The sequence below is a fragment of the Branchiostoma lanceolatum genome, chromosome 3, assembly GCF_035083965.1.
Source record: "Branchiostoma lanceolatum isolate klBraLanc5 chromosome 3, klBraLanc5.hap2, whole genome shotgun sequence".
In the NCBI taxonomy this organism is placed as follows: domain Eukaryota; kingdom Metazoa; phylum Chordata; class Leptocardii; order Amphioxiformes; family Branchiostomatidae; genus Branchiostoma; species Branchiostoma lanceolatum.
In genome coordinates this window covers 20,152,522-20,165,426 of record NC_089724.1, presented here as the reverse complement: position 1 = coordinate 20,165,426, position 12,905 = coordinate 20,152,522, and the positions used below count along the sequence as shown (strand labels likewise).

The 12,905-nt window shown below is 41.1% G+C and overlaps 3 protein-coding genes across 3 annotated transcripts; 2 read left to right on the top strand and 1 right to left on the bottom strand.

The window, feature by feature from the left end:
• The first annotated feature begins 106 nt into the window (after positions 1-106).
• Positions 107-2,556, top strand: LOC136430922 (prolyl 3-hydroxylase OGFOD1-like). Its single transcript, XM_066422017.1, has 2 exons — positions 107-1,907; positions 2,098-2,556. The coding sequence occupies exon 1, from the start codon at positions 377-379 to the stop codon at positions 1,850-1,852; it is 1,476 nt and encodes a 491-aa protein (XP_066278114.1). The 5' UTR covers positions 107-376; the 3' UTR covers positions 1,853-1,907; positions 2,098-2,556.
• Positions 2,557-2,948: 392 nt separating this feature from the next.
• On the bottom strand, positions 2,949-5,536 carry LOC136430923 (V-type proton ATPase subunit e 1-like). Its single transcript, XM_066422018.1, has 4 exons — positions 5,404-5,536; positions 5,185-5,232; positions 4,562-4,661; positions 2,949-4,281 (listed from the first exon to the last, which is right to left on the bottom strand). Exons 1-3 carry the CDS (start codon positions 5,499-5,501, stop codon positions 4,562-4,564), a joined length of 246 nt encoding a protein of 81 aa, XP_066278115.1. The 5' UTR covers positions 5,502-5,536; the 3' UTR covers positions 2,949-4,281.
• Positions 5,537-5,717: 181 nt separating this feature from the next.
• LOC136430917 (transport and Golgi organization protein 6 homolog) lies at positions 5,718-12,905 on the top strand. The gene is made up of 14 exons (XM_066422011.1): positions 5,718-5,843; positions 6,355-7,419; positions 7,611-7,744; positions 7,937-8,099; positions 8,505-8,688; positions 8,982-9,158; positions 9,297-9,426; positions 9,759-9,924; positions 10,239-10,414; positions 10,741-11,320; positions 11,428-11,565; positions 11,748-11,899; positions 12,098-12,211; positions 12,458-12,905. The coding sequence occupies exons 1-14, from the start codon at positions 5,756-5,758 to the stop codon at positions 12,632-12,634; spliced, it is 3,444 nt and encodes a 1,147-aa protein (XP_066278108.1). The 5' UTR covers positions 5,718-5,755; the 3' UTR covers positions 12,635-12,905.

The window sequence follows — 12,905 nt, the reverse complement described above, 5'->3', positions numbered from 1 at the left end:
TTAAAATGACCTAACTACTTATTCGATAAAACTTCTTAGATAGTTGCAAACAACTTCGAAAACAGTATTCATATCCCCCCCTCAAAAAATGGTCTTCACCCTTGGCAGGACCAACATGGCGAAAGGACATGTGGTGGACGTAGTCTGAGATGTTCAAAGTGACTCCCGAATATTTCACCAAAGACACCATTTTGGAGGCAATCGCACCCACGTCTCGACTTCAAAACGATTGGGTCTTCAGGATATGTCAATCTTTTCTCAGGGTTAGGTTGCTGTGAATACTACAAAGAAGAAGCTTAGAGTTGGACATTTATGTACAACAGTTTGGTTGTACATAATTTAGGGCACTGTGCATGGGTCATCTGTACTACTAAGCATGAGTAAACGGCGAAAGGACGGTACCTCAGGGCCCCAAGTCAAGCTCGCAAAGTGTGATCAAACTCAGCCCCAACTTCCTCCGCCATTGCATGATGGAGAAACCACAGAGAAGCTCCAAGACGCGTGGTCCAGAAGTCTGGATGTTGAGACAAGTTGTGTGACACTACAAGCAAAGCCTTTCCGTCACTGTATCATCAAGAACTACCTTTCAGAAGAGTTTATCGCCAAATTGGAGACTGATCTTTCCCAACTCTCTTTCAACACAAAATCAAATGACCTTTACAGTTTCAAGCAGACCAATGACCTGAAGACAGCAGACAGTCCTTCAATAGGTGCATTTGCGTCATTATTGAAAGAGAAGATGAAAGACTGGCTTGTGGAGGTGACAGGAATTCCCCTGAATGATGAGGTGGCCATTACCAGTTCTATCTATGAGCACACGGACACACTGCTCTGCCATGATGATGAGCTGGAAGAGCGGCGCATCGCCTTCATTCTTTACATCACACCTCCATCATGGACCATGGTAGACGGAGGGACACTTGACCTGTTCTCCTCATCTGAAGGCCGGATCAAGCCAGAAAAGGTGGTTAAGTCTCTCTTACCAACAAGGAACAGCTTGGTCTTCTTTGAAGTGACAGCCTCTTCCTTCCACCAGGTAGCAGAGGTCCTAGCCACAGATAAGCGCCGTCTGTCCATGGGAGGATGGTTTCATGGGCCTCCCTTGGCCCGACCTGCACAGAGTCCCGAGCCCAAAGTCCCACTGAAGCCCTGGACAGATGGGTACTTTGACATGGTTGAAGACTGGGTCAACCCACTCTATTTTGATGACGAAGTCCTGGCTCGGATACAGCAGGATTTTGAAGACAACTCGGAAATCCTGTTGGAAGATTTCCTGAAGGAAGACAAGGTGCAGATGATAACTACTGCACTACAAGCCAAAGATCTGAAGTGGACCCAGACAGGCCCCTTCAACAAGAGGCACTATGAGCAAGCAGACAGTACCAGCATGTCTGAGCTTGTACAGCAGGTTGCAAAGATGTTTCAGTCTGAAGCTATGTTCCTCCTACTTGGCAGGCTTACGGGACTTACTCTTCAATCAGAGGATGATGGTGAAGAGGACAGCCATGGCACCCCAAAATGTTGGGGCGAAGTTCGCAGGTGGAGACATGGATACTACACTTTAATGCATGACGAAGATCCTCACAACAATGATTTTTGCCTGGATTCCATGTTTTACCTCAATGCCCTAGATTGGAAGAGTGACTACGGAGGTTATGTGTCATACATAGCTAAAGGAGAGGATGAAGAACTCTTAACTGTGGTGCCTAAGGACAATGCCCTGGCACTGGTGTATAGAGATTCAGACACACTGAGGTTTGTCAAGTATATCAACACTAGGGCAACAGACAGACAGACGAGTGGTAACCAAGATGGCAGCTTCTTTGAAGTCTATAATGCTTACTATGAGTGAAGTGGGCAGTTGTCAGAAAGAGAAACCATGCAATATTGAATGAATGATGATTAAGGTAGCCTCCTTCGCAGACTTCCTAGAACGGCGGCATATGTAGGGGGGGGGGGCACACACAAGGGAGTTATGTAAGCCAGGGAGTTGTGTAGCCGAGGGGGTCACCCCTCGGCTAACATAACTCCCTTGTGTGTGCCCCCCCCCTACATATGCCGCCGTTCTAGGAAGTCTGCGAAGGAGGCTAGATTAAGGGTCCTCTTATTTGAGATCATGACCACTACCCTAAGAAGAGTTTATGTTTGAAGAACAAGATAATGTAGGCTAGTTGCCTACTGCTTTCTATGATCATTATTGTAGTACATATACATTTGTACATGTATTAGATTTTATGAGTGAACTTTTACTGACATGTTCCAAAGATTGGTTACCTAAGCTAGTACTTCTCAAATACATACATTTGTAAGAAATGTAAACAATGTAATCATTTATGTATTCTGCAAAACAGTATGTTATGAGATGGAGAGAAGAAATAAAGGTTGAAAAGATCTAGAAAAGCAATGGATTCATGTTTTAAATATATCAGGGAAAAACATAAATGTCACACAAAAGTGAAAAACTCATGTCTAGTTCATACCAAAAATGGAAATCGACTCATCAAAAGGATGATATTGATAAGGTATACACATATATTATTGATTTATGATAACCTTTTTATCACCACATGTCAAAATGTTCCTTTGGCAAAGGTAGCTCTATGCATGACAAATTGGTTATTCATTGGAGGTCGTAATTTGGAGCTGGTGATGGCCACCTGGGGTCTCAGTTTATAGGCTGCAGAGGACTTCAAAGGTTACTGGAGGTCAGTGATAGACCAGGAAGAATCATGCACTGGGAAATGAGGGGTGCTAATGTTGCATGGGGAGGTTTTAGAACAAGAAATTAAGTCTGACACTGACAGTAAGAATTTTTTTTTTTAAATACAGAAGGTACATGACCGTATAATTTGATATAAAAGTTTGGAAAATATTGTAAGGTTATGAATTATGGTGGTGATGAATCATCAATTTTATCATAATACAGGGACATAAACAAGAGAAAGCAATCAGGTGGATCAGTTTTATTTACAAATACATGTTATGCACACCTATGATGTAGAACATGGTCCATTTTTCTGTAGCAGAAGTAGTAACATTTGTGCGATTAAAGTACGCACCCCAATTAAAGTATGCACCCCTGATTTGGGGTTAGTTCCAGACAAATTTGCAGAACTGAAACGTAAAGTGAAAAAACCCAAATAAAGTATGCACCCCTTCTCCACTGATACAACAAATTTTGAACAAGATATATTCAAATTTATGGTGTTCCTCCTATTACATGTATCTCCAGGTCATTTTTCTTATATCAAGGACTTCTACATAATGCCATTCCTTAGATTCATAAAAGCTTCTCTTGTTTACTCTGCCAGCATCGTCTCTGCAAACTTGAGGATTGCCTACAACAAGTTACAAACTTCGCAAATTGGCAGGTATTGAGCCATGCATTGTTGCACCGCAGCTGGGTTCTTGGTTTGATTAAGCAAGGGTTTGAGGTCCTTTTCGAAATTTCCAATTTGTCCGGGCAATAACCTCAAATAAAGTATGCACCCTGACTTAAGCAATGACTTGTGGTGCCTTCTGAATTTTGAAATGGGCGTACTTTATTCGAGACAATAAGGTATATATTCATTAATAGCTGTGGTACAAGTCTATTACACCACTGTCTCAACTTGATCTACATGTACAGACAAAGACGTTTGCTGATTCACAAAACATCATAATCATTATTTTCGTTTATACCTTACATCAACTTCAAGTACCTAACACAGAGAAACAACCTCACAGGACACTACAATACTGCCAGTCTTTTTCTGTACTTTCAACAAAGTTGAGTTCATCTCACACAAGTAAATACATGTTGTCATTTACAGATGTATGATGGATGTATCAGGTACATGTACACTGGACCATTTGAACAGAAAGTGAAAACCTAAATGGTCATCAAATATCAAACCCACAGTTGAATACAACTTAAATATACAAATAACACATACCCTAGTGTCACAGAACCTCAAAGTCATAATCCATCTTTACCTTTATAATCATAGTACTACATGTATAATGCCTGGATATCATGGGAAGAGCAACATGGATACTTCAAATGAGTCATCACTATTTTTCTGTAAATATGTACAATTTTCCAATAATTCTAGAGTCTTGATTTCTTAGATTCAATTGTCATTTTTCTTCACACTCGAATTAAGTAGATTCTCAACTCAAGCAGTTTTCTTTTGTTTACTATGAGATTATATCAATGTTTCAAGAATTCTATACTCCTAGACTTTCCCCTCTTGAAGTATGTTGTGTTCCATTGCACATATCCTCCACCGATGGCCATAACTGCAAGATCAAGCATAAGGGAGATTATAAAAATACACAAAGGTCCAAGTTAGGTTGTTCTTTTGACTGACAAAGTTAATGAATATAACCAAATTAACTTCAGCTGCATGGCTCAGTATGTAAACACCATATCAAGGTTTAACTTTCAAGAATGTTATCAAACATTTTCTGTAATGTCTAGATGTATACATCAACATTTGTGTTGATCAGTTACAGTATATGCGTTTTAACAAGGACAGGGTTTAACTCTTGATCTGGAGGAGGAGAAGATAAGGTTTACCTATCCTTCTGTCTCTGTCCACTTGATGTACTGGATGACTGTATTCTTCAGTTGCGGTCCAATCAGGGGATTCAGTTGGGCTAGAGTTGCCACCAACCAACTGTAAGCAAAATCAACATACAGATATTATGTTCGAATCATTCTTTGAGGTCATTTCAACAATGAAATCAACATTCAAGGCAACAATTTTGCAACATACACTCACTGTAGTACATTATTCTACAGGTTACATTCCGTCACCTGAGGGCCTGTTAAACCCCTTCCCACTATAATCCCCGGGGAATGAGCCATCATCATCACACACCTTATACCTGGATACCACCTTCAGTTTCGGAAGGCAGCGCCTGTTGTGGACTACACTACTCAGTACTAATTCTCTTTTCATACCACTATGGTTTTCACACCCTATGCCAATGATTGCAGCATAAAGAAGTATCCCATATTCTCTGCTTAAAGTAATGATTTGATCAAAGATGTGCATGTTGGTTGCGATGAGGTTTTATTATTGGCTAGGTTTTTAATCTGTGCTTGGCTGTAGGGCTTAGTTGAGTACGTTATGACAAACAACATTCAAATGCAAATTAAGATATCAGCAAAGACAAAGCATTGTGTGCCATACTTACAACATATAACAGCACACTGAAGTTGTCACGATCATTGTCTGGATGACTCTGAAATAACAGAACACAAAACAGTTATCATGGTAGTGAACTGATGGGAGGGCGAGGGCGTGGACATATAGGGGTCAGCCTGATTGGGCAAAATTTGTGTACCAATATTATCTATTTTGGCCGTAATTCTCGCTAAAATGACAAACTCATTACATTCCTAAGTTTCCCTACCCTCTGTTTGGTCCTTTTGGGATGGCCCACGGCACTCCAGCGCCGATGATCAGCCAAAAAAGTGTCACCACAACCAGCGGTATGGCTACCCCCACCATCTTGAATGTGACGTACGGTCATATGACATTAATACAGAACATAGCACTTTATTGGCCCCCGTTGTGAGTAATAATCTCTAATCATACATATAGATAGAAATAGATAAGATATTCAGTGAGAAAATACAACTAGTATGGTAAAAAAAGTTCTTAAATAGTTTTATATGATTTATTTAGTTTTACTGCTGTATTTCTTATTCGAATCTGTGGCTACGTAGGACGAGACTTTTTTTACGACTGTAAGGCCGAACAAAATGGCGACGCACACGGAAAAATCTCCGTCCGTTGGTTGTGTGATGGAAAGTATCAAAATACTTGTTTCTCCGGACCAAGGACCAACAGGTACGCATTGTATGTGTACACACACAAATAAAGGCCACGCGGCAGTGTCGTTTCTTACATTGTTTTACGCTCAAAAGTAACTATCGTCATTATTTGTTCCTGGTGATATGGGAGGGGGGGGCGATGTTGAAGTTTTATTAGTTGATGCAAATAGCAGGTAATAATGAAACACCACATGTAAGCCCTCATATGCATATTATTTGGCATAGGACTAAAGAGGGAATAATGGCTCATCTGCCATCATCACATGTACAGTCTGATCAAGGAGGTTAGAATAGGATATTTTAACCTCCTTGGTCTGACAGATCATGTTGAGCACTACAGAAAATTACTAGTACATGTACATGTATGTCAGGTATGTCATGTAAAGTTGGTCCAACAGTATAAATTTGGTCCAACAGTAATGACTTTGTCCTATTACTAGTATGAAATTGGCAATATCAATATCATAGCTCACATTCCCATTTCAAGCATATATATCATAATGATGATTTATATATATATTACATAGGTTTGAGTGAAGCCCAGGACCAAGCTACCAGGTTTGATTCTACTTTGTCATCCAACATCGAGCAGCTTCACACTACTTTGAAGAACGATGCCAGATATGAATCTCTTCTCAGACTTGTACAAGATCTTGAACTATCATTTCAATCGGATGAAATCAGGTTCAAATTTGCACTCAAGAGTTTGAGGCTGATCAAGTGTCTCAAGATTGCCATGGTTGAGGCCATGAAAGAGTTCAGCCAATCACAGGGCAAAAATGATGAGGATGGCCAATCAGCACCAAGGCCTGGGGGTAGGAGCCAATCAAGAGTCAGACAAGACGATGTAGCTCCTCCCCTATCTCCCGATACTCTGAGTATTGCTCAGCAGAAAACACTTGCCACAGCTCTACAGTTTGTTGTTTGTCTCGGGGTCTGTCCTAATCTACTCCCAGGAGTAGGCATACCCTTGGAGAGGAGGTCTGGCTTTGGAAAGCTGCTGAAGACTTCACAAGGAGACAAGGACACGCTATCAGAGAAAACCACCAAGCTTTACATGGTGCTTGATATTTTATTAGATTGTGTGCAACAGCCTTCTCTTGGAAGTCAGATTTTGTCAAAGCATCTTGGAGATATGTTGTCAGGCCTCATCCAAATTTGCTATGGCCCTAGGCCTAAGCTGTGTGCTACAACAAAACATAGCAACATTACAACAGGCACTTCCTTATTGAGCACTGAAAATGATCAGCAAAACTCAAATGCAGCCACAAATTGTAATAGAGAAGGAAAACATGTGACTGATGGAGAAATGACCAGGGAATCTGAGGGGCAGGTAGAGATACCTTCTTCCACAGAAATGAGCCCGAAAATGTATGAGCAATGCAGATCACAGCTTCATAGGTTACTAGAGAAGGTATATCAGCCTCTTGTGGTGAGGGAACTTTTAGTACTCCAAGGAGGATCAGGTGGTGTGAGAGGAGTGAAGGGACAGATGCCACTCTCCTGGTTGAGGAAGGTCTGTGGACAGTTACTGTCGGGCAGACTGATGAGACCAGGTGGGGTGGAGGCTGTGTTAAAGGGATTTCTTGCAGGTTAGAAAAATTTTCTAGCGTAGACCCTTATTTGAAATGTTTCCATCACATGTAAACTGAGATAGTACACAAACATTTTTTCAAGACAGCTGTTAATCATGTATTAATTGACAGAAAAATGTACCACATGTGCAAACTAAGGTATGCAAGCAGGTATGCAAGCAGGTAATCCACATATTATGTATCTGTAGGAGGCTTGCCTGCCACAGGAATGTCCCAGGAGTCAGTAGAGTGGAAGAAGTGTGAAGCGGTGTCCAGGCTTATTGCTACCTGTCCACAACACTGCACATCTAAGGAGGACTACTACAGGTTCATCTGCCCACAGGTACAACCTGCATGTTACCCTTCTGATGCTTGTTCCAGATTGTTGAAATTGATTGTTAGCACGTTTAGCATCATCTGTATATAATGAGGAAAATGCAGAGTGAATTGTCTTATTGTATATTCCTGCCTAAAGGGGCTAAATGCAGTGTGTTATATTACACACATTGAAGTTATCATCTTTATAATCCCACAGATCCTTGATCTACTAAACTCAAAGGATAAGCTGATGGCACCTGCTTTCCTCAGGGTTGCCTCTGTTGCCATGGCAGCCGTTGTATCTCAGCATCCTTTGCTAGCTGAGAAGTACTTGCTGGACCCCCTGCTGCAGCCACTCCTTGTCACCATAAGGGTTTCAGGTCAGTCACTTGTTTTCATCAAAGTGGACTGGAAACATTGTAATAGTTGTCAAAGGCATGCTTAACGCATATCACTCATTAACTTTCAGATCACACAGTAGCCAAAGCAAAGTTGGTATACACTCTTTTGATTTGACGTCACTTGCTCCATATTAGATTACAGTGTACGACACTAAACCATACCAATATGCTGCAGCTTGATCCAATTACCCACCAACATGGTCTCCGTGGATTCAAATTATAGTTACTATGACGTCAATGAAAAGCCTCTATATGATTGAATACATACCAGGGACAAGGCTAAAGACCTGTGGTTCATATTTTCACATGATTTCAAATTTAACAATACAAATTGAAGCTGTAAATTAGAGTCCAATATTCTAATGATGCCCCCTATGATTTCAGACCAGGACAGAGATGACCCAGTGATAGTTGAGGAGTCATCCCTGACCAGGTGCATAGTGAATGTACACAAGGTGTTTGTGTTGGGAAGTGAGCCTGGGTCACGTCTGGTGGTGAGCTTAAGTCCTGTCATCCACCCACTGTTCCAGCTGCTGTGTTTCACCAGGAGAGGGGTGTCCCATCTCAGGTAGAATGACTAGGACTACTGTAGGACAACTACATCTTCTACTTAATAGATAAACTGCTGTATGCTTTGTTGGATATTGCTTGACTTTTGAAGGTACATGTATGTGTTTATGATTCTTGACCAGATCAAAAATGTTCTGCTCTGACAGCCTCAGGAATATTTCCATAATGTAACCCAGAACACTATTGTCTGGTCTACCTTGCATTGCAATGTGTGCAAACATTGTCATTCTGTTGAATATTTTAAGTTTATGCCTGGTTTACTGACTTTTTGACTGATTTTTGTGCTTCTAGATCGAGAGTTGAAGACCTACTAGTTACCTTCCTGAAGGCAGCGGACACAGAGAGTGGATGCAGACATCTGTGGCACATCTCCATTCCTGGTCAAACATCTGATCTTCCTGCCATGAGGAGCAGTCTGCAGTTTGCTCCAGGGCCAGCAGGAGGTGCTGTTGTTCTGAAACCAACAAGGTTTGTTGCGCCATCGATTTCTACAGCATTTCCGTTGACTTTCTCTTGAAACAAAAATCAGAATGATAGATGAAAGTTAAAGCATTCACAATTGAACTTTTAGGTTATGGAAAAGTTTATTTTTGTTTCTCATATTAGTAATGTCCAGCTTCCCTCTTTGACGGATCCTGAGACAGAGGATAACATGGCTGCATCCTGCATGTGTGACCTTCTGGAGAAGTTAGAAGCTGATGAGATACCTGGAAACTTCTTTATCAGTGTTCTCAAGGTCAGGGTCAATATTTTATTATATATTGATTTTGTAACCAGGAAATAGTACTATATGGGTATGGGTAATTTCAGCAGGGCTGTTGCAAGGAATATTTCTCATGCTGAAAATGGTTTCTCAAGTCACAGACTCTTTTCTACTCATTCTAGGTGCCATGGGAAAACTTACTGGTTCAATTAGATTACATGAAAGTAAGGTTCCGAAGTAGCTAGCAATTAAGAGATTAGAATACCTTCTATAAAAGCCAGTCTAAAATTTAGTCAAAAAGGGATTTCCCCTTGTATTGCCTGTAATGTATAACATGAAGATGTTCTTTGTCACTATTGTTTCAGGAGCTGACAGCAATCATGTCCTCCAATCATGAGATAGCACCCAGGACGGGTGGTGATGAAGGTGGTGCCCTGTTGGAGATAGAGGAGAGAGAGGCAGCCATGCAGGCACAAGCTGCCAGGGGCATGGCCATTCTGCAACTGTTAGGTGCCATGTGTGAAAGGCTAGGTGAGTGATGACCATTAAGTCCAGACCATGCATTTTTTTTTCAAATCAACCAGTAAGGAAGACCTCACTTCTACATTTCTGTACACCATTTATTCCTTGCTAGGGAGATATCAATAGCCTGATCAGGGTAGCAAGTGTAGGAGCCTTGGGAGTAATCAGGTGGCACCCAGGCTATGATATCAAACACAAACTTGGTACACTCATTGCATTAGACATTCCAAAAGTTGTGTTCATCAGGTCAACATTTTTTTAGACATAACGCCGTTTGAGATTTCCATTTACAAAAGAAATGTCCCTGTACTTGTGTCGCTCAGGACCCTCAGTGCTGAGAAGCACAGAACATGTTGTGCAGTTTGTTGCTGCCACCTTGCAGAGGGGATGTGAACTGCAGCTTGAAGGTGCCTGCCCAAGGCAGACAGGTCTGGACACTGATGAAACACTGTGTCTGGCCATGGGTCTGACAGCTGCTGTCATGGGAGGGGCCATGGAGGTGAGTTTGTTTTTTATTCCAAAATTACAGGAACAGTTTGCTTCATATGTTGTCTTTTTTTTAAGAAAAGAAAAACAGATGTTTGCAAGGAAGTCCTTTTGTGACAAAGATGTCATAGTTGATGATAGATGCCTTGACTATACATCTTCGATAAGTTTCATAATTACACTGATTCAACAAAAATGAAAAATATTGACATTGCTCATAATGAATTTTTATTAATCAGAACTATTGTTTTTGTTTTTTGTACATATGTACATAAGATTGCATAACCTGCTGCACATATGTACATGTAAGTTAAAATGATAGTTTTTTTCATTCCACAGGTAAAGGAAGAAGATAAAGAACACTTTGAGATGCTGTTGCCATGGTTGGAACAGTTGAGAAGCAGACATGCTAACCCAGTAGTGCAGGAGATGGCAGAGGACCTTCTCATTGCCATTAGGACTCACTGTGCTCTGGTCATGGACATGTTGGACTCTTCTGTCAAGAACCTTGCTCAAAAGGCTGCTCAGGCAGCAGAAAGAAAGAAAGAAAGACCACCAGAAACAAACAGTGAACATACAGCAAGCAAGGCTTCAATGGATGTTAAAGATACAACAGGAAACCAAACTACCATGTCAAATGAAAATATTGATGTGAAAAGTACCAGACAAACTAAAGAAAACAAGGCAAAGGTAGTCACAGTGCCAGAAAACACTAACTATGATGAGGCTTTAGCCCTTGTCAAACACCCTCTAGTTCCTATGAGGGGACACGGACTCATAGCTCTGTCCTCTCTGGTAGAAAACAAGGACTCCAAGGCCATGGCTGAAAAGGAAAGACTTCTCAAACTGTTTGAAGAGAATTTGAACCATGAGGACTCCTACATTTACCTTTCCTCCATACGTGGCTTGGCAGCTTTAGGTAAGAACACATTCCTCTTCTGTCCACCCTCTTTTGTCATTTGAAATTTGATGAAAGCAGATGGAATAATTGATCTAAAACTTGAATGTATCTATCCCATTGTATAGGTTCTCTGTTTCCTGAAGTTGTGATCCCTGAGATCTGTGAACAGTTTGCTAACTTCAGGCAAGAGGGAAAGAAACAGAGACCTGCTGAAGACAGAATGAAGCTAGGGGAAATCCTAACCAAAGTCACTCGTTCACTAGGTACCAATTTTCTGTGCATATTGCAAGCTTAAAATTATTCTTGATCAGGAAGATACGGAACATCTTAAAGAAGTGACTGCATTCTTTGCATAGAATTTTATGGCTTTGAGTACAATTTACCCTGCAAGATAGTACAATGTTGTGAATGAGTACTGACACACTTTTTCTCTTACCGACTTCAGGTAGTTTTCTTCCCCACTACTCCCTGCCCCTGCTGACTGCCCTGCTGTGTGGTGCACGGGACCCTGACACACACGTTCGTGCAAGTAGCCTAGCCAACTTGGGTGAAGTCTGCCATCTCCTGAGGTTTTCTCTTGGACCCATTATTCATGAGGTATTTACATGTATTTACAGAACTAGTCTCTTGGCCTTTGAAAAGCAGTCATTAAGGAAAGGACTTTCCATTTCATCCAGCTGCTATCAGCTACATGTACATGTAGGCATAGTAAACTGGAGAGTGCAGAACTGGAGAGTATTTATGTACATGCATATCTCAAATTGATACATTATCTACATCTTTTTCTCTGCATAGATCTTTGCGTGCTTGAGTGGTGTGTTGGGCAGCGACCCCGAGGCCACAGTGAGGAGTGCAGCATTGACAGTTGTGACTCAGCTGCTCAGAGGTCTTGGCAGCGATGCCACCAAGGTAAGAGACCAGACAGTGCAGATCCCATAATGTATGTGTGCTTATATTTTCACCTTCTCCTTGCCCATTTATGCACCCAAATAAAATTGTTACTGTGGTTAAAATGGACCTTAGTAGGCAGAAGAGTAAGTACTAAACTGTCTGCTTGTCCCTTTTGGCTTTCCAGTTCACATCAGTCATAGCCACCTAGACTTTCTGGTACCATTTTGAATGTCTGAAGTTCAGCTATATTGATTGTACTTGCAGGTGCTGGACAACGTATTACGAGACTTGTACCGGCTGCTAAAGCACACGGCACGAGTAGAGAAGGATGATACCACCAAGACACATGTGTATATAGCCCTGGAGGAGTTAGACACCATCATGAAAGACTTCCTCTTCCCAAAACAAACTCTAGAGAAAAAGATTACCGTTTTGCCGTAGAATGATAATGTTGTCTTCAGATGTTAAAACGACAAAGAATTTTACTTGTTTTGTAAAATAATCCAAGACTCTGAAACGATATTGTACATTCTTCACACTTGAACATTTTATTACTCCCTTCCATATGAACCAAGACGTACAAAAATAGAAACACATTATCGTACAAAACAAAACTGGTCACTGACCTAACAAATATAAGATAACTCTCAGTCTGGAGCATTGCTTGATAATTACTGGCTTAGATGTTTGAAATAAAAGGTTTCCTTTGCAA